Raw genomic sequence first — 27267 nt, forward strand, 5'->3', positions numbered from 1 at the left:
AGTCTAGCCAAGTATATTCTAGTCTGTCCTGTCCTGTCCTGTCCTGTCCTGTCCTGTCTCTCCACAGGCCGACATGGAAGACATGGCAGACCTGGCCGACATGCGGCAGCAGCTGATGGAGCGCGTGCAGGGCGTCATGGCGACATGCTGCGAGTTCCGGGATTCTCTGGAGCGCTTCGCCTACCTCTACGTGGACGACAGGAAGGAGTTCATGCGGCAGTTCCTGTTATACGGCCATGTTCTGACCAGCCAGGAGATCGGGGCCCACATTGAGGACGGGGTCCCAGAAAACCCACCAACACTAGACAATTTTAGGGAGCAGGTGGATGGGTAGGTTTTGTGTCAGTGTGTATAACAAGATAGCGAGTATGTGAATTTTTAGTGTGTGTTTGTGTGGCTGTGTGGTTTGTGTGTTTTGTGTGTGTGCGTGTGTGGTGTGTGTGTGTGTGTTTTGTGTGTGTACTTTGTGTGTTATTGCGCATGCATGAGTGTGTGTGTGATGATGGGAATATGAATAGGCTTCCCTTTCTTTCTAGTTGTACTCATTGGTGTGTTATTTTCCTTGAGTGTGTAACAGTGAAGGCTGCTGAAGTGTGTCTGTGTGTTATTTTACAGTAGACTTTCATAGTAGACTCTACCAGCTTCTACTCTGCACTTGAATCCGCATGCGAAATTGTATTTGTGGAGTGACCTTTATTGTGTGTGTGCATGCATGTGTGCGTGTGTGTGTGTGTGTGTGTGTGCGTGCGTGCGTGCGTGTGTGTGTGTGTGTGGTATACATGCGTGTTCGTGTGTGTACTCCCTCCAAATGCATGCGCATATTTTCCTCATCTATTTTAGTGTGATCCGAGTGTATTCCATCCCCCCTGACAGTTTGTATTTTTGGTGCCGTTTATTTTCATCTTTGTTTAAACACAAAGAAGTTTCTTTTTGGTTCTTCACGGTGGCCTGTAATCTCTGCATGTTGTATTGTTGCCCAAACACTGATTTACCCAAAACCCCCAGCCACTCAACACAACCCTTTAATAATCACACTGAAAAGATATTCATACATCTCACAAGGGTTTTGTACACACACACACACACACACACACATACACACACACATCTATTGATTGATTGATCTACTGTATAGGAACGTGTTATAAATTGTGATGACAGGAACGTGTTGTAAGTGACAGTCTTGTTGACTGCCTCCTGTCTCCGTAGCTACGAGTACCTTTACGAGGAGGTGCAGGAGCTGGAGCCGCTCCGTGTCTTCCTGGGTTGGATGAGGGTTGATGGACGTGCCTTCAAGAGCGCCCTGCTCAACATCATCAAGAAGTGGAGCTTCATGTTCAAACAGCACCTCATCCAGCACGTCACAACCAGGTAGAGACTCACTCACTGTCCCTCATCGTCCTCGCACACAGGCGTCCTCACCGTAACGCTGGCCATCTGTCCCGCAGCCTGTCTGATCTGGACGAGTTTATCGTGGTGGCCGAGGCCGGTCTGGGCCAGCAAGTGGAGGAGGGAGACTACGGTTCCCTGGTGAGGGTCATGGGTCACCTGCTGGCTGTCAAGGAGAGACAAAGCACCACGGATGCCATGTTTGAGCCCCTGCAGCAAACCATTGCTCTACTGAAGGAGTATGAGCAGGAGCTGCCCGACATGGTGTACAAGCAGTTAGAGGTAGGGACCGACAGCCACAGGCCACTGTGTTCCATATCTTGGATTACCTTTTCTATCGACTCGTGTTTGTGTTATTTTTTTATTTCCGTCTGGGACATATCCATCATGTCCCTGACTTTTTGTTTGTGTCCTCCAATCTCTCACCTCTGTTCAAAGTTTCTTCTTCTTTCAATTTTTCGGTTTTCCACTTTTTCCTGCACAACCTGCACTGATCTTGTTTGCTCACGCTTTCTTTCTTTCTTTGGGCGGTGGCCCAATGGTTAGCACTGTCACCTCACAGCAAGAAGGTCCTGGGGGTTCGAACCCCGTGGTTGTCCAACCTTAGGGGGGGGTCATCCCAGGTCATCCTCTGTGTGGAGTTTGCATGTTCTCCCTGTGTCTGCGGTGGGTTTTCTCCGGGTGGTCCGGTTTCCCCCCACCATCAGAAAGACATGCATGTTAGGGTTAATCCTCCTGTCTGTGCCCCTGACCGAGGCGATGGGAAAAGAACTGGGGTTGGTCCCCGGGCGCCGCGTGAAGGTGGCAGCCTGCTGCTTCTAGCTCCACAGATCACAGCTCGGGTGGGTTCATTTGCAGTAACTGAATTCCCCCAAGGGGATTAATAAAGGAAACTTCATTTTATTTTATTTTTTTCTAGGACCTGCCAGAGAAGTGGACTAATGTGAAAAAGCTGGCGGTAGTGGTCAAACAGCAGGTGGCGCCATTGCAGGCCAGCGAGGTGGCCAGCCTGCGTAGGAGGTGCGCCTCGTTCGAGGTGGAGCAGTACGCCTTCAGAGAGAGCTTCCGCAAGCACGGCCCATTCAGGTGTGACTACAGTCGAAAGTCAGCGTTGACTTAAGGGCCTTCTGAGATTTCTTTATTCAATCAGATGCTTTCTTTAGTTTTCAGTGCTGAAGACGTCGAATTGCTCTTTGGGTTTTTCTGTCAGCGATTAGCGTCATGTAGGACCCCTGCAAAGATAACCGCCGCCAATGTCAAGCTTCCTCCTCTATCGGTCGATAAGAGAGTATAAAACTGTTATCATCTGCAGGCTGTGCTGGCGAACCTAATTGAATCTTACCGTAATGGTAATTAATTTGTAGGTAGAGCTGCTTCATGATGACTTCTAATTGTCATATTAGTTATGTTCATAACCGCTCTCTTAATCAACTGGTGATTATGTCCTCATTAATGTCTTGGAAGTCATTGTTAATTGTCACTGAGTGCTGTTAACATCTGGGACGCTGGTCTGGTTTCGCTGCAGCCAAGCCAGGCTTGGCAAAACCTTCCTCCACTATTATAGTACCTCATTACATAAATTTACCCTGCCTCATACTGTGCTTGTGTGTGTGTGTGTGTGTGTGTGTGTGTGTGTGTGTGTGTGTGTGTGTGTGTGTGTGTGTGTGTGTGTGTGTGTGCGTGTGCGTGTTCCCTCAAATGTGTGTCTGGTGTCCCAGGTTCGACAGCGAGAACCCTTTCGCGATGTTGGATGTGTCCCATCGGCAGATCCAGGGGAGGGAAGCGGTGATGGCCTCTCTGGTGGAGTCCGCCAGCCTCTTCGAGGTCACCATCTCCGATTACAAACAGCTTCGGCAGTGCAGGTGAGCCTTTAACTCTGAGCGATATGAGAGCGCATCCAGCGCCACGCCAGATGTGAGACTAACAAGCCGTTCCAGATACCGATGCTGACTGAGTCTCAAGGTTATCATCGCAAAACTCTAAAACTTTCAAATGGGATGAATCCTCTGCTTTCCCCGAGGCGCGAGGTGGGCCAGCTGAAGGAGCTGTGGGACATGATCACCGCGGTGGAGTCCAGTATGGCCGCCTGGAAAACCACTCCCTGGAGAGACATCAACGTAGATGACATGGAGCTGGAGTGTAAACAGTTCTCCAGAGATATCCTGGCACTGGATAAGGAGGTGAGGGAAGGGGGCAGAGGGGATGTTATTGTACTATATAGAAAGAGATAAGAGCGGGCATCCTGGTAGCGTAGCGGTGTATTCCATTGCCTACCAACACGGGGATCGCCGGTTCGAATCCCCGTGTTACCTCCAACTTAGTCGGGCATCCCCACAGACACAATTGGCCATGTCTGCGGGTGAGAAGCCGGATGTGGGTATGTGTCCTGGTCGTTTAACTAGCGCCTCCGCTGGTTGGTTGGTTGGTTGGGACGCCTGTCCGGGGGGGAGGGGGAACTGGTAGGGAAGAGCGTGATCCTCCCACGTGCTATGTCCCCCTGGTGAAACTCCTCACTGTCCGGTGAAAACAAGCGGCTGGCGACTCCACATGTATTGGAGGAGGCATGTGGTAGTCTGCATCCCTCCCCGGATCGGCAGAGAGGGTGGAGCAATGACCGGGAATGCTCGGAAGAGTGGGATAATCGGCTGGGTACAATTGGGGAGAAAAGGGGGGGGGGGGTGAGAGTGCGGAAGATAACGGGATGCTGAGTTTTATCATTATACATACCAAGACTGCCGTTTTATGGGGAACACATAGCACACTTCCATGTTCCTAGGTCTCTGCTAAAGGACTCTGTGCTAACTCTCTGGCACTGTCTCAACAAGGTGAGAGCCTGGGAGGCCTTTACAGGTTTGGACAGCAGGATGAAGAACCTCCTCACCTCCCTCCGTGCCGTGGCTGAGCTCCAAAACCCGGCCATACGAGCCAGACACTGGCATCAGCTGATGGCCACTACTGGAGTCCGCTTCACCATGGACCAGGTTATAATGTCTTCATTATCTGAGATTATCACTTGCATCATAGCATGACATAGGTTTCTGCACCTTTTGGGAATGTTTTTGCATCATTATTTTTATTGATCAACTGCAGTCTTGCCATTCATAGCTCATATTGCAGGTTTAGTGTTGATATTCTATTTTTTATGCATTATGTAAAGGTAGCTGCAGCGCAAGTAGTTTTCTTTTATTTATGGAAGAGGTAGCCTCACGAGGTGATGCACTGAAGGCATTTCTCCTGAAATCATTTACTTTATTTTCTAGCAGTCAGCCCCCGTGCTCAGTAGTTAGTTAAATCAACACGGTAGAAAAAGCTGCACCAGAGAAATATTGGTTTTAATTAGTTGTTTCATTTTCACTAAAAAAAAACCCCGAATTGGTCTGCTTTTGCATCCATTTTTATACTAAAATTGTTTTTTTTAAGCTGGTGCCCAGTTCCAGGTATAATGAGTGATAACAGCACGTTATGTAATATGATGAAGTGTGGGTTAAGTCATGATGTGAATTCCTGTGAGCAGGAGACCTCTCTGGCCGACTTGCTGCAGCTCAACCTGCACTGCTTTGAAGATGAGGTGAGAGGCATCGTGGACAAGGCTGTGAAAGAGATGGGCATGGAGAAGGTCCTCTCTGAGCTCAACTCCACATGGACAGGTACAATAACAGGACACCTTTTCGACCTACGGCACAAACGAAATCAAATAACATCTAAGCTATTTAAAATCAATGGTGATTTTGTCGGGCGGCACGGTGATGCAGCGGTTAGCATGGTCACCTCACAGCAAGAAGGTTCTGGGTTCGAGCCTCGGGGTCTAACCTTGGGGATCGTCCTCTGTGTGGAGTTTGCATGTTCGCCGCATGTCTGCGTGGGTTTCCTCCGGGTGCTCCGGTTTCCTCCCATAGTCCGAAGACATGTAGGTCAGGTGAATCGGCCATACTAAATTGCCCCTAGGTGTGAATGTGTGTGTGTGTGTGTGTGTGTGTGTGTGTGTGTGTGTATGTCGGCCCTGTGTGATGGCATGGTGGCCTGTCCAGGGTGTCTCCCCACCTGCCATCCAATGACTGCTGGGATAGGCTCCAGCATCCCCACGGCCCTGAGAGCAGGATAAGTGGCTCAGATAATGGATGGCTGGATGGGTGATTTTATCATATTCTGAGCGGGGCTTCCCATCGGTCTGCGGTAGCTCTGTAAACCTGCTTTTTTCAAAATGAGGTGTCAGTCAACGTGAAAGTTGCATCTCCCACCATAATCTTTTCCTCTGGTGTGGCGTATGACCTATTGACGTTGCGTATCGATTCTCGCCAGGCATGCAGTTTCAGTACGAGCCCCACCATCGCACCCACGTGCCTTTGCTGCAGTTAGACGAGGACCTGATTGAGACCCTGGAGGACAACCAAGTGCAGCTGCAGAATCTCATGTCTTCCAAGTACATTGCCCACTTCCTGGAGGAAGTTTCATCTTGGCAGCGCAAGCTGTCTGTGGCGGACTCGGTTATCTCCATCTGGTTTGAGGTCCAGCGCACCTGGATCCACCTAGAGAGCATCTTCATCGGCTCCACAGACATACGTGCACAACTGCCTGAGGTTGTGGTTACACACACACATACACACACACATAGAGGCATGCACCACACACATAGTTCACCCTTGGCTCACACAGAAAAAGCATAGTACAGGCATTATCCTGCTTCCTCGCCATAGGAACCTGCACCAGCATGTACTCCATAGCTGTTAATTCAGGATTCATTGATTGCCTCATAGTCCTACTTTAGGAAATGAGAATTACACGTCTCCTTAATTGCCCCCATGATGTTAGGTTGTACTTAAACCCAGATGTTTGCTATTAAATCTCCTTGAGTCTCCCTCTCTGCTCTCCTGTGGGAACCTAAATCCCCTGGCCTGGCTCCCATGTGAAATTCTCTGTAGGATTCCAAGCGCTTTGAAGGGATTGATGCTGATTTCAAAGAGCTGGCGAACGCAGCCCGTAAAACGCCTAACGTACTGGAGGCCACCAATAAACCGGGCCTGCTCGGCAAACTGGAGGACATTCAGAGCAGGTGAGAGGTGGCTGAGATTGATGTGTCTGAGTTGTGTGGAAGCCACGTTTTTCTTTACATTCCTGGTCACTCCCCTTCACGAGCCAGCCCATGCACACCACGCACACACGTGCATATATGCACAATCAAATTCATACAAAAACATATGCACAAACAGGTTGGGTTGTCACTGAATACAGAAATGAAGTATTTGTATTCACCCCATGTTATGTTTCGAAACACCAGTATTCAGATTACAGTTACTTTACAGTTGAGAGGAGAATACTTTTAGAATATTTCCCTCCTAATCAGTGTCAGCATTACAGGGGGGAGGTCTTTCTTGGTGGGACTATAATAGGTTCATGTTTTGCACAGCAGTATTGGCACACCATTGGCAGATGGTCAACAAGTATTGATTGAGAAACCAATACCACCAAGGAATAAGCAATGATGTGGCATAATGATGTGACAGCGCTTTGGGTGTCTAGAAAAGCACTATATAAATGCAATGATTATTATTATTATTATTATTATAAATAATACAGCACAACTGTTTCACACATCCCTTTTGAAGATGTATTCTAAATATAATCTGAATAAGTTACTCCTTTTGGGTATTGTAACTGAATACGTTACTGATTACATTTCGGATTACATTTTGGATTACATTTAGGTATTCATTATTCAGGTATTACGTTCTTTTTCAAAGTATTATTCCCAACCCTGCATGCACACATGCAGATATTTGTACTCATGTCCAAAAACACACTTTAATGAATCTGTAAAATTGCATTGCTGTACCTCTGTATACTGAACCTCTCTCCCTGCAGGCTGTCTATGTGTGAGAAGTCTCTGGCTGAATATCTGGACACGAAACGTCTGGCATTCCCCAGATTTTACTTCATTTCCTCTGCTGATCTGCTGGATATCCTCTCCAATGGAACCAATCCACACCAGGTGAGAGCCGAGATAATATCGGCTAGCGGGTACAACATCCTCACAGCACATGGAGGGGAGCGGGGATGGTGTCAGAAAATGTTCTCGACATGTCATTGTGCTATGCAGTTTCACGACAGTATGCTACTGCTGGGTTTAAGTCTTTTTCCTTTTCAAGTCGTGCTTTTAACAGTTCACCATTACACTCTTTTCTCTTTTTTTTCTGGGGCAAGGTAGGGAGGAACGGTTGTCATGCATGTAGTTCTCTTACTGTCCACAGTGGGGCAATGTAGGTTATGGTTTTGCAAACTGCGGCTCCCGCCGCCATCAGTGTATTTATTGCCTTTTGCATTTCCACCTTGAAGAAATAAATGACTCTTGGAACTAACATGCTAATAAATCACTGTCAGAGTAAGGAATATCAAAAAATATGTGTCTTTTCCTTGCGTTCTGGATACTAATATTAAAATATTACTTATAAGTCTGCCAGCAGTGAAAATACCGTTCAGCTGCCTATTGATCAAGTGAGTGTGCGTCTCCAATGCTGCTACGTATGTGCTCAGGTCCAGAAGCATCTGTCTAAGTTGTTTGACAACATGGTGAAGATGCAGTTTGATACAAATACAGATGGGAATCCTACTAAGACCGGCGTGGGCATGTACAGTAAAGAGGAAGAGTACGTCCCATTTAACCAACCCTGTGACTGCACTGGACAGGTAAAACACATTAAAGTGTAGTGATCATTAATCTATATCTCTGAAATTGCACTATCATATACTAGATTGCTTTATGTGGGCCTCATTCAAGACTTGGATAATGTTTGTCTTCATCGAAATTACAGCTGCCAGTGGTAGAAAGACGATGAAGATGATCATAATAGATGTAAAAAAAATGTGACAATCTATCATTTCAGTGCCTGGTAAAGATTCACTCACCTGCCTCATCTGTCATGGGAACATACAATACATGGCAAACATATATCAAATAAAGATATCAGGACTCAAAAAATTAAAAGCGAAATGAAATTGAGTCAGTCATTACCCCTTGGGTTATGAATATCAAAGCTCATAAATCCATTAATTTTCCATTACATTCCACAGCATTTCCCTGATTCCACTTCCACTCTAATGCTTATTAATGACCCCATTAGAGTCCATTGATAAAAGCGTCCCTCGGTGCTCACGTGAGGGACATTGTAATATTTCACCATTTGTATGCAGAGCTCTGTTTAAAGGTTCTCAATCTTTGGCCTAAGGTTGAGGTTTGGTTGAACCGTGTTCTTGATACGATGCGCTCCACGGTGCGCCACGAGATGACCGAGGCAGTGATGGCTTATGAAGACAAACCCAGGGAGCAGTGGCTGTTCGACTATCCAGCTCAGGTACCCAGCATGGGCCGTATGTTCAAACTTAATGGGAAGGGGAGTGTGAATTGGTCCAAACATACTTACTGGAAACAAGAAGGATGAATGACTGCTGGGATAGGCTCCAGCATCCCGCAGCGCCAATTGGGATAAGCGGCTTGGATAATGGATGGATGGAAGAAGGATGAATGTGAATATTCTATCAAATGAGATGCACATTGGGTGTCCGGGTGACGTGGCAGTCTATTCCGTTGCCTACCAACACGACGATCGCCAGATCGAGTCCCCGTGTTACTTCCGGCTTGGTCAGGCATCCCTACAGACACAATTGGCCGTGTCTACGGGGGAGGAAGCCAGATGTGGGAATGTGTCTTGGTCGCTGCACTAGCACCTCGGGGCGCTTGTGTGTGTGTGGGGGAACTGGGGGGAATAGCGTGATCATCCCACGCGCTATGTCCCCCTGGTGAAACTCCTCACTGTCAGGTGAAAAGAAGCGGCTGGCGACTCCACATGTACGGGAGGAGGCATGTGGTAGTCTGCAGCCCTCCCCGGATCAGCAGAGGGGGTGGAGCAGTGACCGGGATGGCTCGGAAGAGTGGGGTAATTGGCCGGATACAATTGGGGAGGGAAAAAAAAGATACACATTGAAAGTATAACTTGCTATACAAGAGGGGTTTTCTATATGAATTTAGGAAGCATCTTCCAAGCCAAGTTCTTTGTCGTAAAACATCTTTACTCTTATAATTCTCTTCTCGATGTGCCCATCGTCGCTCTCCGTGTCTCAAATTCTCCAGGTGGCTCTGACATGTACCCAGATCTGGTGGACGTCTGACGTTGGCATGGCTTTTGCCCGCCTTGAGGAGGGTTACGAGAACACAATGAAGGAGTACTACAGGAAGCAGGTGTCCCAGCTCAACACACTTATCTCCATGCTGATTGGCCAGCTGTCACCAGGTGATCGCCAGAAGGTTATGACCATCTGCACCATCGACGTGCATGCCAGGGATGTGGTGGCTAAGATAATTGCCCAAAAGGTGAGGGAGCAAAATGCGAGAACAGAGAATGTAACACGTATGTAAACGTCCTACGCAGGCGTGCTGATTAGAGCAGTGCTCTGCTGAGAAGCTGTTACTCAAGATACTGCCGTGTGACGCACCTGAAACAGTCAAGTAATATACATGTCGCTGCTCTCATTACGGAGAAGAGAAGTGAAAGTTAATTTGTCCTTTTTTTATCCTTTTGCCATTACGCTGCCTTTTGCTGTCATTCCTTTAAAGTCCTCCCTTCTCCACTCCTTTCCTCCTACACTGTTCCTCTTAAAGGTGGAGAACTCCCAGGCTTTTGTGTGGCTGTCTCAGCTTCGACACCGCTGGGATGAGAAAGAAGGACACTGTTTCGCAAACATCTGCGATGCCCAGTTTCTCTACTCTTACGAATACCTGGGAAACACCCCTCGATTAGTCATCACCCCTCTTACTGACAGGTACATGGAGGTCATTGTTGATGGTTTTCTCTGAGCAGAACATTGTGATTAAACGTCAACTGACTGACAGGGGGAACTGCTCCAACTGGCAGAAGGCCATCTGCCCCTTCACATCTGAAAAAGGCCAAGTGAAAGCCGGCGAATGAGCAGTTCTCTGATGCAACATGAAAAGATAATAATTCCAGTCCCATCGCTTGCCCCCCTTTTTTTTGGGAGGAGGGGATTTTTTCTCGCCCTTTTTCCTCCCCAATTGTATCTGGCCAATGACCCCACTCTTCCGAGCTGTCCCGGTTGCTGCTCCATCCCCTCTGCCAATCCAGGGCGGGCTGCAGACTACCACATGCCTCCTCCGATACATGTGGAGTTGCCAGCCGCTTCTTTTCACCTGACAGTGAGGAGTTTCACCAGGAGGACGTAGCGCGTGGGAGGATCACGCTATTACCCCCTGTTCCTCCTCCCCCCTGAACAGGCACCCTGACCAACCAGAGGAGGGGCTAGTGCAGAGAGCAAGACACATACCCACAGCCGGCTTCCCACCCGCTGGCACGTCCAATTGTGTCTGTGGGGACGCCTGACCAAGCCGGAGGTAACACAGGGATTTGAACCGGTGATCCCCGTGTTGGAAGGCAATGGAATAGACCACAATGCTACCCGGATGCCCTTTGCTTGCCTTTCTTTAAGTTTTTCACACTCCTTTATAGGTTGAACAAGTTTGCCAGGAAGCCCTTCCAAAATCCCATATTTTTTTTTCTCCCTCCTTTTTCTCCCCCGTTGTATCCGGCCAATTACCCCACTCTTCCGAGCCGTCCCGGTCACTGCTCCACCCCCTCTGCTGACCCGGGGAGGGCTGCAGACTACCACATGCCTCCTCCGATAATGTGGAGTCACCAGCCGTTTCTTTTCACCTGACAGTGAGGAGTTTCGCCAGGGGGACGTCGCGCGTGGGAGGAGGATCACACTATTCCCTCCCTGTTGCCCCTCCCCCTGAACAGGTGCCCTGACCGACCAGAGGAGGCGCTAGTGCAGCGACCAGGACACATACCCACATCCGGCTTCCCATCCGCAGACATGACCAATTGTGTCTGTAGGGATGCCCGACCAACCCGGAGGTAACACGGGGATTCGAACCGACGACCCCCGTATTGGTAGGCAACGGAATAGACTGCTGCGCCACCCGGGTGCCCCCCCCCTCCAAAAAAATCCCATATTAATGCATATTACAGAATTCATTTGAGTAGCTCTATCAAATTGGCGTTCCTCTCAAATGAGAAAGTATATGCAAACGAGTTCTTGAAGATACAACGCTTTCACCCAGAAGCAGAAGTTTCAAGCATTATAAGAACGTTCATTTGATTCCTCCACAACCAATTTGTGTCACGTACGCCCGCAGCAAGCAAAACGTTATAGAGCGACTCAGGTGCGCACTTTGCCAAAACTTATTCATTTGCATATGCTCTGCAGGATCCCGGATCAAGTTTTAACTGAACAGAGATGAATACCTGCCTCGAAAGCCCTTTGGCAAACTATAGCATTTGACTCTTTGCTTTTCCGAGACTTCCCGATATTCCCTTTGAAGCGGGAACAAAGCAGAAACAATGGTCTTTGATGGGGCCTGTAGCAAGGCTCCACCATATGGCATGTGTCCTTACTTTGGTTTGCTTCATGTCAAACAGTGACCACATGTTTTCCTGTCACCGGTGTATCAGAGACGGGGATGGGTGCTGCAGCTTTTGATTCTCTCAAGTTCCTAAGACTGACGGGCGGCGTGTTCCCCTCAGAGATGTCAAACCTGATGCAGCAAGATGATAGAGGACAAAATAAAGGCAAAAGTTTACACCTGAGAGGAAATCGTTCCTTTTTGAAGACAGGCGTTTGTCTCTTTGTTTACCACCACCAGCAGACTATGGCTAGTTACCCCTGGTGTGTTCACTGTACACGTTCGTATAATTAGGCTAAATGAATCACACACCCTAATCTATAACAGCAGCAGGCATGTTATTGGCACAAGGTTAGCATTCGCTCAATATTTGCTGCAGGATCCTAAAGCCCGCGGCATTATGCAAAACGTCAGGAATCTTCTAGTCAGCTACGCTAGGATAGAGAGACCTGCTGATAGAGCTAGAGAGAGAGAGAGTGCACAAAATAAAGAGCAAGGGCAACACATTGAGTCAATCAGACAGACGGGCTGATGTATACATGCACCGTGGCTGTTCCTTCAAATGACATCATGATAAAACAAGCCACTTCCAAGCAGCCGCATCTGGTGGCGCACACTCTCTTCATATCTGGGGTTTCGGTATTCATAGCTGGGTATCTTCATCCAACCAACGAGACGATTGATTGTGTGGGTTTTTTGGCCATATTTCAGGGGAGAGCCACAGAGCCGGTTGGCAACAGTATGCGGATGATGCACAGAACACAGATGGGATCATTTGTCTTCCGCGAGCTTCCGTCTCTCGTTATGCCTTCCAATATTTCCCCCCTCCATACATCATCTATTAAGCAGCTGCTTATTATAATCATCGCCGTATTGATATTCAAGGCAAAACATTGTGCCTATCCTTTTTCGATCAATAAAGTCTCGATTGTCTGCATCAGTTCTCACACTCGGTGACGACGGGGTTTTATTGATACCAGACTGGCGGACTGCTTGTTAGTCTTGACAGGCTCCGTTGAAGAAGTAAAGGGTGGTGTTGGTAATCAGCCTGTGCAGTGATCGAAACATGGCTGATGATGTTATTATCAGATATATAATGGGGTTATGTACACTGGCGGTTGAGCAGACACGGGGTCATATTCAGCTTATGAAATCAATTTGCTGTTGTTGATTTGTGTAACCGTTTGTGGGCACCTATACATACGTGTGTGTGCGTGTGTGTGTGTGTGTGTGTGTGTGTGTGTGTGTGTGTGTGTGTGTGTGTGTGTGTGTGTGTGTGTATTTTTGCATGTGAACCAGCAGGTTTGCTTATGTCCGTCCCCTGCAAGTGCCCTCGGACTCAGCTAAAGGCTTGTTTCAGAAGAAGCGGTTTCAATCCGCAGCTCCTTTGTTGCGTTCCGCTACCAGGTTCTGCAGCTAACCAGCGGCGCGTTTTCATGTGTGTGTACTCCTACTATGATTAGATGCTACATCACTCTGACCCAGTCACTCCACCTGACCATGAGTGGAGCTCCGGCTGGGCCCGCCGGCACAGGGAAGACGGAGACCACCAAAGACCTGGGACGAGCCCTGGGCATCATGGTCTACGTATTTAACTGCTCTGAGCAGATGGACTACAAGGTATTTAGCGTGTGTGTGTGTGTGTGTGTGTGTGTGTGTGTGTGTGTGTGTGTGTGTGTGTGTGTGTGCGTGTCTTTGTGCATGAGGGTGTGGAACTGTAAGCCCGTACATGTAGGGCCCTTACACTCCATATTTCCTTGCAGCATGCATTATACCTGTCTTTTTTTAATCCATGCCTTTGTCGCCAATATGTCATCCAGTTCTCATCTAAGAAGGAAGACCACCTTTACATCCTTCTCTTTTCACCTCTCCTCTTTTCATCTCTCATTTTCTCACCGCCCCCCCCCCCCCGGTCTCCTTCAAGGAAGAGCAGATTAGTGAAAGACTCATGGTTACGCTTATTTCTTTAGTAAGCCATCCTGAATCCTCCACATACACACACACACACACACACACACACACAATTACAATGCAAACTCGTATATGGCTGCTGCACACATACACACATACACACACACACATATGCACAAATGTGCGCACACACACGCGTGTGCGGATCTCGTGTATAGCGTGGTCAAGGGAGATGTAAACATAATCTTCTGATACGGCGTGTTCTTGGTTCCCGAGACGGAGGCATCATTGCAGCACACAGGCACACACTGCTCCCGGCTATACACAACGCAGCAAGATGTCAGGGAGGCTTAATATACTCTTGGAGGACTGGAGAAGCCAAAAACTCTGCGGTCTCTCTCACACACGCACACACACACACACGCACACACGCACACACACGCACACGGGATCGCAGCAGACTCATACTTGTGCCCCCGACACATACGCATTAAATCAATCCACCAGTCAACTCCGGTTTTCATGGGGCAAGTTTCCCTGGCCCTATAATTGGGAGGAAAATTCAGTGCCCTCCTTCACCCTGCCCCGAAGGCTCTCCGGAGGGCTGAACAACCTGTTTTGAAGTTTACGTTTGGTGTTTGGACTCGACTAAATGCGGGTGGTTGGCTTCTCAAACCTTCCCTTCTTTTTGCTGTCAACGCCGTTCAGTGGATTCCTGTGTTTAAGCAGCGTCAGGCTTTGTTCGGATACCTCCCTGCTTTTATTCGTGTGCCATCCATCTGCTGTACTCCTAATACAGACGCTGTCATGAATGAAGTCAGGTTGAGTAATATCGCTTTGTCTAACTCGTGATACATGTCTCCATCTATTTCACGAGTTGCCTTTTGAGTCTGAGTGAATTGCCACCTGTCTGCCTAACTGACTGACTTTCTGCCCACTGGTTTAAATCTGCCTCTCTCTCTCTCCACTAGTCCTGTGGGAATATCTACAAGGGCCTGGCTCAGACCGGGGCCTGGGGCTGCTTTGATGAGTTCAACAGGATCTCGGTGGAGGTGCTGTCTGTGGTGGCCGTGCAGGTAAGGTTGATCGCAGGCCCCACCCCAGGAGGCTGTGACACACCAGTCAATGTACATTAACTCAGTACTCCTTCCATCACCTCGAGGTTTTCCTTTCTTATTACTGACCCATGGCACTGCCGACCTCCCTTTACAGAAAGAAGGGCTCGTTTTCAATGTACGCAGCGGCTTTAAAGCGTCGTTGGTTTGGTTTGGGCAGCACGGTGGCGCAGTGGTTAGCGCGGTCGCCTCACAGCAAGAAGGTCATGGTTCGAGCCCCGGGGTATTCCAACCTTGGGGGTCGTCCTGGGTCGTTCTCTGTATAGAGTTTTCATGTTCTCCCCATGTCCGTGCTCTAGTTTCCTCCCACAGTCCAAAGACATGTAGGTCTTGTGAATCGGCCATATTAAATTGTCCCTAGGTGTGAATGTGTGTGTGTCTACCCTGTGATGGCCTGTCCAGGGTGTCTCCCCGCCTGCTGCCCAGTGACTACTGGGATAGGCTCCAGTATCCCTGCGACCCTGAGAGCAGGATAAGCGGTTTGGATAATGGACGGATGGATGGTTTGGTTCAATTCCTGCTGCTTTGCCTCCTGCTTTAGTGACTAGCAAAGTAAAAAAAGAAAAAAGAAAAAATCTCTCACCCATAGTTGGTTATTCTCCGTGTATACATGTCTACACAGCAAAAGATGTGTACTCTAGGCGACCTTGCTCGCCCTTTGATTATGGGGGTCTTTTGAGAAATCAAGGATATTCTGTGTGCATTAGCTGATGCTTGCTTTTTTTGCTATCCTGCATTCCATTATACAGTAAAGGATCAAATAGACTCTCCCTGTAGCCTCAAAAGTCCCTCTCACGTATTCAAATACCCCATGATGTTGCCCCAGACAGAATTTGTTCCACGTGCGATGCTGCTATAGCCAAAGGTATAATACTGACAAAGATGCTAATCATTACAATAATGAAGACAGATCCCCTCAAAGGATCCTCACTGAGATGATAGATCATTATCCATCGCCAGACCCGCGAGAAGTCTGGCGATGCCTCTCTGGTAGCAGTGAAAGTCGAGCAGCATTCGCCGTAAGCCATGGAAGTCTACGGCACTCGGAGAATTTTAAAGTGCTAGAAGAATGGATGGCGTCGTTTGCGTGGCAATATGAATAATAAATCACGGTGGCTGTGTGAGTGGAGAAGGAGACCTTGGAAGCAGAGAATAGCTAGTCATCCTGCGATGATGGCTGGCAGCCCCCTTCTCTGTTTAGCTCAGTTCTGAGGAATAACATGAGGCCATTCTTCACCGTAGCCGTCTATGGTGCCCCTGCACCTAATCCATCCTCTTAAAGTGGGAACAGGCGCCGTTGTGTAGCGACATACTCAGCTGCCGGTTTGATCTGCTAACACAGGTGGTGAGACTTATTCTACATTAGATAAACCAGAAGCAAACAGAAGGCCACCAGACACTTTGATATTGAAACAAATTGGCTACGTTCTGCCCACACGCACTGCGGCGCCCTGCCTCCAGTCAGAAGTGGCCGCCGTTGTGATTAGATTCCAGCTATCGCCGGGGTCATGATGGTCGTATGTTACACCAGCACAATCAAACCGGCACAAAGACCTGCATCTCATCCCAGCCGTGCACTTTCTGTTCTTGCACTTTAATTCCACTTTTGGTCCCATCCCTGAAGGATGGCAGTGGTAATGAAGTACCATTTCATATCTTGTAAAAAAAAAAAAAACCCAAAAAAAAAAACTCATATGTTTGATTCCACTAGACATTCTTCGTGATTTTTCAGTTTTTTTACAGTCTTATTTTTGTAATCTGAACTCCCCATCGTGTCGATATGACTGACTGATCTGTAGCCGAGTACTCGTCCATGAAGAGATGTTCCACCTCCTTTTAGATGTTGACTGGCTACGCTATCTTACCACACACACATGTTAAATTCATGAAGCCAGTTCACGGGCTGGGATCGAGAGTTCAGCTCAGGACACTGGAAAGTTAATTTCAGAAATCTCATTCATTCATAACCTAGACAAGCACAGCCTTGTGTCGGGGAATGTAAACTTGCCAGTTCATCCATCCAGTAACACATGGCTGATACTGTTCTGTTATTATTGATGAGATTGCATCTCTCAGAAAAAAAATAAAAAATGCATACTGTGTTAAAACTTGACAGACTGTTACAAATTGACTCTGGTATGTGCATTGTTATATTAATAATATGCTAATAGGTGATTTCCTCCTTTATTTTCAGGCAACATTGCATGCATGTGTTGCATAGTTATTAGTTTGAGACGTTTTTTCGCAAATGAATGTACTGATTAATTCACCAAATTCATCTAAGTCAAAGCCCTTGTGTATCTTGTTGTATATGTAGGTGAAGAGCATCCAGGACGCCATCCGCGATAAGAAGCGGAGGTTTAACTTCATGGGGGAAGAAGTGGATCTTTCCCCATCCGTAGGCATCTTCATCACTATGAACCCAGGCTATGCTGGCAGGACCGAGTTACCTGAGAACCTCAAGGCTCTTTTCAGGTCGGTACAATTATACACAATGACATATGTACACAATGCAGTAGTGCAGTGACGTGGAGTTTGTATGTCTTTGGGTTTTTGTGACATTTAATTGTGCGCCGCTGCAAAAAGTTTTGCATCTTTAAAACATTAAGTGATGGGTGTCTGGGTAGCGTAGCAGTCTATTCTGTTGCCTACCAACAAGGGGATCGCTGGTTCGAATCCCCATGTTACCTCCGGCTTGGTCAGGCGTCCCTACAGACACAATTGGCCGTGTCTGCGGGTGGGAAGCTGGATGTGGGTATGTGTCCTGGTCACTGCGCTAACGCCTCCTCTGGTCGGTCGGGGCGCCTGTTTGGGGGGAGGGGGAACTGGGGGGAAATAGCGTGATCCTCCCACACGCTATGTCTCCCTGGTGAAACACCTCACTGTCAGGTGAAAAGAAGCAGCTGGCAACTCCACATGTATTGGAAGAGGCATGTGGTAGTCTGCAGCCCTCCCCGGATCGGCAGAGGGAGTGGAGCAGCGACTGGGACAGCTCGGAAGAGTGGGGTCATTGGCCAGATACAATTGGGGAGGAAAAAGGGAGAGAAAAAATCCCCCCTCCCCAAAAAAAGGGCAAGCGATGGGACTGGAATTATTATCTTTTCATGTTGCATCAGAGAACTGCTCATTCGCCGGCTTTCACTTGGCCTTTTTCAGATGTGAAGGGGCAGATGGGGGGGGGGGATTTTTGGAATTAAAATCTCTGTCTTTTGTCGCTTACAGACCGTGTGCAATGGTGGTTCCAGACCTTGAGCTGATATGTGAGATCATGTTGGTGGCTGAAGGCTTCATTGACGCTCGAATCCTGGCGAGGAAGTTTATCACCCTGTACACGCTCTGTAAAGAGCTGCTTTCCAAACAGGTGCTGTGAGCTTGAGTATAGGTGGCGAAGTTGTTCCTTTATCCAAGGCTCTGATTTACGCTGAAAAGGTCTTTTGTTTTTCTTCCAGGCCAAACAAATGGAAGTCACATTGTTCTCTGAAAGCCCTTCTTGATCTCTGCGGAGGTTTTCTGATAGGGAGTAACTAAGAGCAGCCATGCAAAACTTGCCGTATCTAATCTATGTGAATGGAGGCTTTGCTGTGTTAGGATGTTGTTCTCATGCGCCACTCCAACTTTTCTGCATTCAGCTCTGGAAATCCTCCTTTAGATGTTGCCCGATTTATTTATTTATTTTTAGTATTAATCAAGTCATAAAGTCACACTCAGTGCTGACTAATAGTAACAGCGGAGCCAAAATGACTGGGCTAGGGATTTTATGCCCTTTCAATTATAAATGAATATTCTGTAATCTCTATAGCCTATATAGCTGTCAAAGAGCAGTACTTTCATTTTATGGCGGTTTCATGAAGCTCAAGTTCATTCTTAATGACATATATTTGAAAACATTGCCCTAATTATGCATTATAGCTTTTTGCAAAGTTGTTCATCAGGGTTTCATTGCAAGTTTGCTAACATTTGCAATTGAAAATGCAATGAAATCGAATGATAATGGCCCGACTGATTCTGTAAGCTATATTCTCACGGGCTGAATGTGCAAATCGATGAAAGTCAGAGGGTAAAGATACTACTCTCCCCTGTTAAACAACTGAACATGCCGGTGTCTCATGGTACATGTAGTGTTGTAAAAAGTCTGTTGGCTGGCCCTGTCTTCCTGTCGCTAAGCAGAGATTTAGGTCTACCAATCTAGCTCTACTCATAAACTAATTGTCATGTTCTCCAGGGGAACTGCAATGATGCAGTGATACTTTTCTCCCTGGTACATCATTATTGAATAGTGCACTCACTGAGGTTTCGGTTTCTCCGGCCCCTATTTTAGGACCACTATGATTGGGGCCTGCGAGCAATCAAATCAGTTCTTGTGGTCGCTGGCTCGCTGAAGAGAGGAGACCCGGAGCGAGCGGAGGACCAAGTTCTGATGAGAGCCCTGAGAGACTTCAACATCCCAAAGATTGTGACTGACGACATGCCTGTGTTCATGGGACTGATAGGAGACCTGTTTCCCTCCCTGGATGTGCCCAGGAAAAGAGACATGGAGTTTGAGAAACACGTAAAGGAGTCTGTGCTGGACTTGAAGCTGCAAGCGGAGGACAACTTTGTACTCAAGGTGAGATTAATATGTGAGCAGTATGGTGAATGGCTTCATTTTGTTGCTTGTGAGTTGCATTTATTTGAGTCACCTCAAAAATCTTACCGCAAGGGGCATCCAGGTGGTGTGGCGGTCTATTCCGTTGCCTACCAACACAGGGATCGCTGGCAAATTCCCGTGTTACCGCTGGCTTGGTCAGGCATCCCTACAGACACAATTGGCCGTGTCTGCGGGTGGGAAACTGGATGTGGGGGGAACTGGGGGGAAAGCGTGATGCTACGTCCCCCTGGTGAAACTCCTCACTGTCCGGTGAAAAGAGGCGGCTGGCGACTCCACATGTATTGGAGGAGGCATGTGGTAGTCTGCAGCCCTCCCCGGATCGGCAGAGGGGGTGGAGCAGAGATCGGAACGGCTCGGAAGAGTGGGGTAATTGGCCGGATACAACTGGGGAGAAAAGGGGGGGTCTCAAAAAAAAATCTTACCGTGAGGGCGCAGAGTTGATACCAAAACCCAGGATATGAACTAATAAAAACATCAACTTGTTTGTGAAGCAGTGGCAATGTCCCTGAAAGGGTTTCACCATTAAGAGTGTAGACAGACAGCGTAGTTGTAGCACTTTTATTTAGATTTATCTCACTTCTGGGTGTCGGGAGGGTTTGGATGAATTGGACAAATATAACAGAAAAGAAATGGCTACACTGCAGTGATAGTTCAGGTGCCACAGCTGTTGGCTTAATTCAAGTCACTTAATTGCACACAAATTGGGCGCGCACACACACACACACACACGTCGGGGAGTATTATATGTCAGAGGAAGATGAACGCAGGACCAGGGGAAATAAGTGCAATATGCCCCGGGTCAAATACACATGAAGACCACATAATAACACTCCATCAAAAGAGACCGGCGTCGCACCGTGCCACTTAACCCTGACACCCTACGAGACGACCGTCGAAATAAACAAAGAGCAGAAGAAACATGGAGAGAGACGGTGGCAGACGGTCAATAAACAAACAAAACAAAACAAAAAAATCACCCCCAGAGCCTGAACTTTTACTGCCTTTGTTTGCGTGCCCACTATAATAGGGACTGAGGGGAGGCTGAAAGGTGAGGCAGGGGGCTACATACCTTTAGTGTTAGCCTGTGGTAGCGCCAGGCCTCACCACATCAAAGCAGTAATCAGCCGGGGTCTTTGAGAGGCTAAACCCGCCTGCGCTTTGGGCTGAATGGATCAGGAGTAAAAGCTGTACGGAGCCAGGTCAATGGCATTGATCGAGCATGCTGTCTGTGTGTTTGACTGGGAGAGGGAGGCAAAGCTCTCTCTTCATCCCTTTCTGTCTTACTCCGGTGCACACATCACGGTGTCTTTATCCCATAACTGAACAGAACCAAAATATCATGTTCCCAAGGTCCTACGATTATTATCTCACGACTGAAGATTGTCCAAATGAGATGCTGATGGAGGGATGTGTCTGTCTTCCCTGTGTGGGGAAAGTGGTGAGGACAGCTCCCGTCCTTGGTTGTGGTCTGTGAACAGTGTGCTTAAGCTACTGTGCTGCATTGCGGTGTATTAGATTATACCTCGCTATTCCGCACAATATCATATTTGCTATGACCCATGATACGGCGTATGGAGGATGCATAGTAATGTGATACACTGACTGATACAGCTCAGTACCCCATAAAGGGTAAAATACACTATTAGAGCATCCATGTACTTTCTCATATTACTTTATCTATGTCCTCTAAATGATAGAAACAAAGCATGATCCAAAAGACTGTTCTTTAATAACCAACGCCCCCCCCCCCGTCTTTCTCCCTCTTGCCCTCTCTTTACCAGGTCGTGCAGCTGGAGGAGTTATTGGCAGTGCGCCACTCCGTGTTTGTGGTGGGTAACGCGGGCACGGGAAAGAGCCAGGTGATGAGGTCACTGCAGAGGACCTACCAGAACATGAAACGACGGCCGGTATGGACGGACCTTAACCCCAAGGCGGTGACCAACGACGAGCTTTTCGGCATCATCAACCCCACAACTAGAGAGTGGAAAGACGGTGATAAGTGCATACTTAAGAAAGAAGATTACAAAACAAACAAAAAAAAACCCTGTGTACCTCATAACAGCAGCCACACATGGGCTAAAGTTTGACCGCCAGAATAAGCATCCTAACCAGAAATGTGATTTATTATTCCTAGGGCTGTTTTCCAGTATCATGCGTGAGCTGGCCAACCTAAATCACAACGGGCCCAAGTGGATTGTTTTGGATGGTGATATTGACCCTATGTGGATAGAGTCACTAAACACTGTCATGGATGACAACAAGGTGTGTGTGTGTGTGTGTGTGTGTGTGTGTGTGTGTGTGTGTGTGTGTGTGTGTGTGTGTGTGTGTGTGTGTGTGTGTGTGTGCGCGCGCGCGCGCGCACGAACTTGTGTGGCTGGAACGGTTGTCAGCATGTGTTAACATGCAGGCTAATCATCATTAGCTAAGATCATTACCCCATAAAGGCATTACTATGACAGTAATGTAAGCAGCTTTATTTGTTTATCATTATCAGGGTATGTTTGAAATCAGGGTAAGCGTAAATCAGGGTGCTTTTAATGAGGCCTGACACACAAACTCAACCAGTTAGCTCCGTTGTACCGTTGCATACAGAGCAAATGGCATTGTAGGCTAGTCAGTTACGCTCTCCATATGCCATGGCATCGTCAGGGGAACAGAAATATAGGTGAAAAGCTAAAAATGAACCGTTAGACTATCAACCTTACACATTTTACAAAAAAAAAACAAAAACAAAACTTGCCATATTGCTGTATAACACATTGGTATTTTACTAAGGCCGCTCTCGCCATTCATTTTTTATTTTAATTTCCACATTTGTGATCAGAGTGTGTGAGTGTGTGGTGGGGGGGGGGGGGGGGGGCCGTGATGGACTGACGGCCTGTCCAGGGTGTCTCCCCGCCTGCCGCCCAATGACTGCTGGGATAGGCTCCAGCCTCCCCGCGACCCTGAGAGCAGGATAAGCGGTTCGGATAATGGATGGATGGGTGGATGATCAGTTGCTGAATGTGTGGCTGTGCGGAGTCTGTCCATCTTTGGCGCGGATTATATTAATAAATCTCTCTTACTGGCTTTTATCGCACTTGCAGTAGGTTAACTAGTGTAGTTGTCGTCATCTCTCCTCCGCTCCGCTGAGCTCCGTGTGTGGGGGAGCTGAGCCCCGCCCGCGGTGAAACGGAGAGCAGGGCAGAGGAGATGAGAAACTAAGGCGACCATAGACGACAGCGAAACGCAGTAGATACTATGTTTACTTGTGTTATTCCCCTAATTCATGAGCACTCGTTTCATTTCAGCTCAGTTTGGGAGTTTCTACTGCGTTTTGCTGTCATTAATGGTGGCGCTACTCTGCTCGCTGAATCAGAGTAGCGAGGGCGGGGCTTCCCCTCCACACACACGCACACGCACACGCAGCGGGTGCACACCGTGGGGGGTGGGGGGGGGCAGACCAGAAACTATTTATTCATTGACTTTACAGAACATGCGCTATATCGTGATATGTGTCATTATCTGGATATGAAGTGACCTATATCGGGATATGAGATTTTGGTCATGTCGCACAGCCCCAGTTGAAATCATTCACTTTTTTTAATGTAGGAAACCGTGGTCACTGACATGGCATGGCTTACGTTGAACACTGTTGCTTCTAATACCGATGCTCAGTTTGTGATATTTTCCTGTCTGCCGATACATACACAGACCCAGTGAGCAGGCAAAGAGGTAAATTTCATTTAGGATGGCTGACTGGTTATAGTGCGCTGCAGGGATGACGTATTTTTGTAGGCCAACCCGGAAGTTAGCATCACCCTGGTTCACGCGACAAAAGGCCTGTGTTGTAGCGAATTTGGGGGGGGGGGGGGCAGCCAGGAACCGCCGCAGCCGGGATGCGCATCCGAGTCTCCCGCACCACGGGCGATTACGTTAGCCAGTCGGCCGCCAAGGGCTAGCGAGTCTGTTCATTCGTACACTAACCCCCCCCCCCTTCAGGAAGCGCATCCCCACGCTTCAGCATACAAGCTCCCTCACGCCTCTGGCCGCACGCGCTTCTGATGGTCTCACGATCTGACCATCCTCTGCTACCAAATGTAGATGTACTGAATCCGGGGGACAGCCGGGAACCGCCGCAGCCGGTCGGACCCGTTACTCGACTGGTTAACGAAACCTCCCGCGGGTTCGATTCCCGACTGCGGCGGTTCCCGGCTGTGCCCCCCCCCCCCTCAAATTCGCTACATTGGTGTCAGAAGTGGGATGTGCGACTGTGAGGCCATCGGAAGCGCGTGCGCCCATAGGCGTGAGGGAGCTGATATGCTGAAACGCGGGGAGGCACTTTGCGAAGGGGGGGGGGTAGTGTAACACACATGGATATATATTGTAACGTGCATGGATAAGAAGACACGCTGGCCGCTGACTTGCGGGTCTGACCCTTTAGTCGAGCGGTTAGCGATGTCTCCTGCGGTGCGGGCGATACGGGTTCGCTTCCCGGCCGCGGCAGCTCCTGTGGTTGCGTTGTCCCCCGAATTCGCTACATTGGTGTCAGAAGTGGGATGGAGCGACCGTAAGGCCATCGGAAGCGTAGGCGCCCTGAGGCGTAAAGCAGCTGATATGCTTAAGCGCGGGGACGCGCTTCCCGAAGGAGGGAGGTAGTGTAACGTACATGGATAAGTAGACACACTGGCCGCTGGCTGGCGAGTCTGACCCTTTAGTCAAGCGGTTAGCGACGTCTCCTGCGGTGCGGGCGATACAGGTTCGCTTCCCGGCCGCGGCAGTTCCTGTGGTTGCGTTGTTCCACGAATTCGCTACAATATACACACACACACATATATATATTGTGGCGAATTCTACTAGAGTGTTCCTGCTCCAAGTTCATTTGCATATTACCCACGATGCAACTGAAGTGTCGATGTTTTGGTTATGTTGTGGGATATTGAACATGTTAAAAACGGGCATATCTGTTACTGATAGCGGGGATGTGGTGGAAGGTAATGGGGACGTTATGAGACAAGTTGTATTAGATAACATGCTATTTCCCACCATGAGGGTAAAGAGTAGGCAAATAGATAGGGTCGCTTCTGTGGCCAAGAAAAGCATTAGGCTGAGACCAATACAAGCTTGTGTCTGTTATGACTAGCTTGGCTTGCGGTTATTAAATCTTGCTTGTTAACTCTGAAAGGTTTGCTGAGAAGTCCATTATTTGACCACGTCACAATATATTTATGTTACGAATTCGGGGGACAGTCTGGGAGACCGTCGCCACAGCCGGGACGCGAACCCGTGTCTCCTACTCTGCAAGCGACAACATTAACCAGTCGACTAAAGGGTCCGATCCGTTAGTTAAGGACCAACGTGTCTACTTATCCATGCACGTTACACTACCCCTCCTCCTTTGGGAAGCGCGTCCCCGCGCTTCAGCATATCAACTCCCTTACGCCTCTGGGCGCACGCGCTTCCCATGACCTCACGGTCTCACCATCCCACTTCTGACACCAATGCAGCGAATTAGGGGAGCAGCCCGGGAACCGCCGCGGCCGGGACGCGAACCCGTACCACGGGAGACATCGCTAACCGCTCGACTAAAGGTCCTGGTTAACGTTGTCGCCTGCGGTGTGGGAGCCACGGGTTCGCGTCCCGGCTGTGGCGACGGTCTCCCAGACTGCCCCCTGAATTCGCTACATTGGTGTCGTAAGTGGGATGGTGAGACCGTGAAGTCGGAAGCACGTGCGCCCAGAAGCGTGAGGGAGCTGATATACTGAAGCACGGGGACGCGCTTCCCGAAGGAGGGGGGTAGTGACACCAATGTAGCGAATTTAGGGGGCAGTCTGGGAGACCGTCGCCACAGCCGGGACGCGAACCTGTGTCTCCCACTCCGCAAGCGACAACATTAACCAGTCGACTAAAGGGTCCGACCCGTTAGTCGAGGACCAACGTGTCTACTTATCCTTGCATGCTACATTAACCCCCTCCTTCAGGAAGCGCGTTCCCACGCTTCAGAATATCAGCTTCTTCATGCCTCTGGGTGCACGCGCTTCTGATGACCTCACCAATCCACTTATGACACCAATGTAGCAAATTCGGGGGGCAACCACAGGAACTGCCGCGGCCGGCAGGCGAACCCGTATCGCCCACACCGCCGGAGACATCGCTAACCGCTCGACTGAACGGTTGACCAGTTAATCAAGGACCAATATGTCTACTTATCCATGCACGTTACACTACCCCCCTCCTTCGGGAAGCGCGTCCCCGCGCTTCAGCATATCAGCTCCCTCACGCCTCTGGGCGCACGCGCTTCCGATGACCTCACGGTCTCACCATCCCACTTATGACACCAATGTAGCGAATTCGGGGGGCAGTCTGGGAGACCGTCGCCACAGCCGGGACGCGAACCCGTGGCTCCCACACCGCAAGCGACAACGTTAATCAGTTGACTAAAGGATGAGCGGTTAGCGATGTCTCCCGCGGTGCGGCGATACAGGTTCGCGTCCCGGCCGCGGCAGTTCCTGTGGTTGCCCCCCGAATTTGCTACATTGGTGTCAGAAGTGGGATGGTGAGAGCGTGATGTCATGGGAAGCGCGTGCGCCCTGAGGTGTGAGGGAGCTGATATGCTGAAGCGCGGGGACGCGGCTTCCCGAAGGAGGGGGGTGGTGTAACGTGCATGGATTAGTCGACACGGTGGTCCTTGGCCAACGGGTGGGGTCCTTTAGTCGACTGATTAACGTTATCCCTTGCGGAATGAGAGACACGGGTTCGCATCCCGGCTGCAGCGGTTCTTGTGGTTGCCCCATTTTTCCATTGGATTTTTGATTACGGCAGAAAATAAACTCTGTGGCAAACAAAAGTTTATGATACTTACATGTTTTGTTCAGCAGGATAATCTTCACAAACGAACCCCACTTTTCATGAATTGTGAACCGTAAATGCAATCGCCATAAGTAAAAAGCTAACAGGCTATAAACGAACTACACCACATCACCACCACTAAGCTTCCAACTTGCAATTTGATTTCGCACGCTTACCTCTTCTATAAAAGCCTTTCCTCTTAGCGAGACCTGATCTAGCTAGTGGTCATGGCTGTGTCAATTGCCAGTCTCACATTCTTTATCAAAGAACCAGAAAAGTGTAGATAGGGGCGGGAACCACTACCAGTCAGGACATAGAGCAGTGCTATCAGGGCTAGCATGAGGGATAAGTTCTATCGAGTGCTTATGGGTGAAGTTAGTGCGAGGGGGGCATATAATGTATTAATTCATATTAGTGTTATATAATTATCATTATAGACTAGTGTACTGGTCTGTTATTAACATTATATAAATATAACCGCATACTCAAAAATAATCACCTTACGATTTTTCATATATTTAACTACTTTGTTCAGCTTTGCTATATAAGAATTTAAAGAGAGCAACAAACGGTGTCCTCACCTGATCTGTCCAGTGTCATGTTTATGTTTGCATAATCCCATAAGTAGATTTTAAAAACAACAGCAAACACTGTACAATTAAGATCTTCAAATGTAAAAAAAACACCCAATTACACGCACACACACACACACACACACACATAAAATAGATTTATTAAAATTAATTCTAAACTAACTGGCTACAGGTGGAGGGTATTCTCTCTACACATTGTGAATGCCCATGTGGAGAATACAAATGCAGCCATGCAGCTGCATTGCCATCTTTGTTATCAGCAATTTCAGCTCCACAGACACCAACTGGAAGAAGCCAAAGGCAGCTAAGAGGACA

General features: G+C 48.4%; 1 protein-coding gene across 1 annotated transcript in view; it reads left to right on the forward strand.

Annotated features, from left to right (window-relative positions):
- dnah9 (dynein, axonemal, heavy chain 9) overlaps window positions 1-27267 on the forward strand; it is a 131905-nt gene that overhangs the window by 14187 nt on the left and 90451 nt on the right. Inside the window, 22 exon segments of the mRNA XM_056296748.1 lie at window positions 68-330; window positions 1210-1371; window positions 1449-1671; window positions 2309-2475; window positions 3108-3251; window positions 3410-3569; window positions 4215-4370; window positions 4904-5036; window positions 5689-5966; window positions 6309-6439; window positions 7249-7375; window positions 7918-8070; window positions 8610-8735; window positions 9512-9751; window positions 10040-10200; window positions 13321-13477; window positions 14740-14844; window positions 17201-17358; window positions 18106-18244; window positions 19202-19489; window positions 21313-21523; window positions 21666-21793. Of these exon segments, the coding sequence (XP_056152723.1) occupies window positions 68-330; window positions 1210-1371; window positions 1449-1671; window positions 2309-2475; window positions 3108-3251; window positions 3410-3569; window positions 4215-4370; window positions 4904-5036; window positions 5689-5966; window positions 6309-6439; window positions 7249-7375; window positions 7918-8070; window positions 8610-8735; window positions 9512-9751; window positions 10040-10200; window positions 13321-13477; window positions 14740-14844; window positions 17201-17358; window positions 18106-18244; window positions 19202-19489; window positions 21313-21523; window positions 21666-21793 (3810 nt within the window).

The sequence above is a fragment of the Lampris incognitus genome, chromosome 17 (assembly GCF_029633865.1).
Source record: "Lampris incognitus isolate fLamInc1 chromosome 17, fLamInc1.hap2, whole genome shotgun sequence".
NCBI classification, from domain to species: Eukaryota; Metazoa; Chordata; class Actinopteri; order Lampriformes; family Lampridae; genus Lampris; species Lampris incognitus.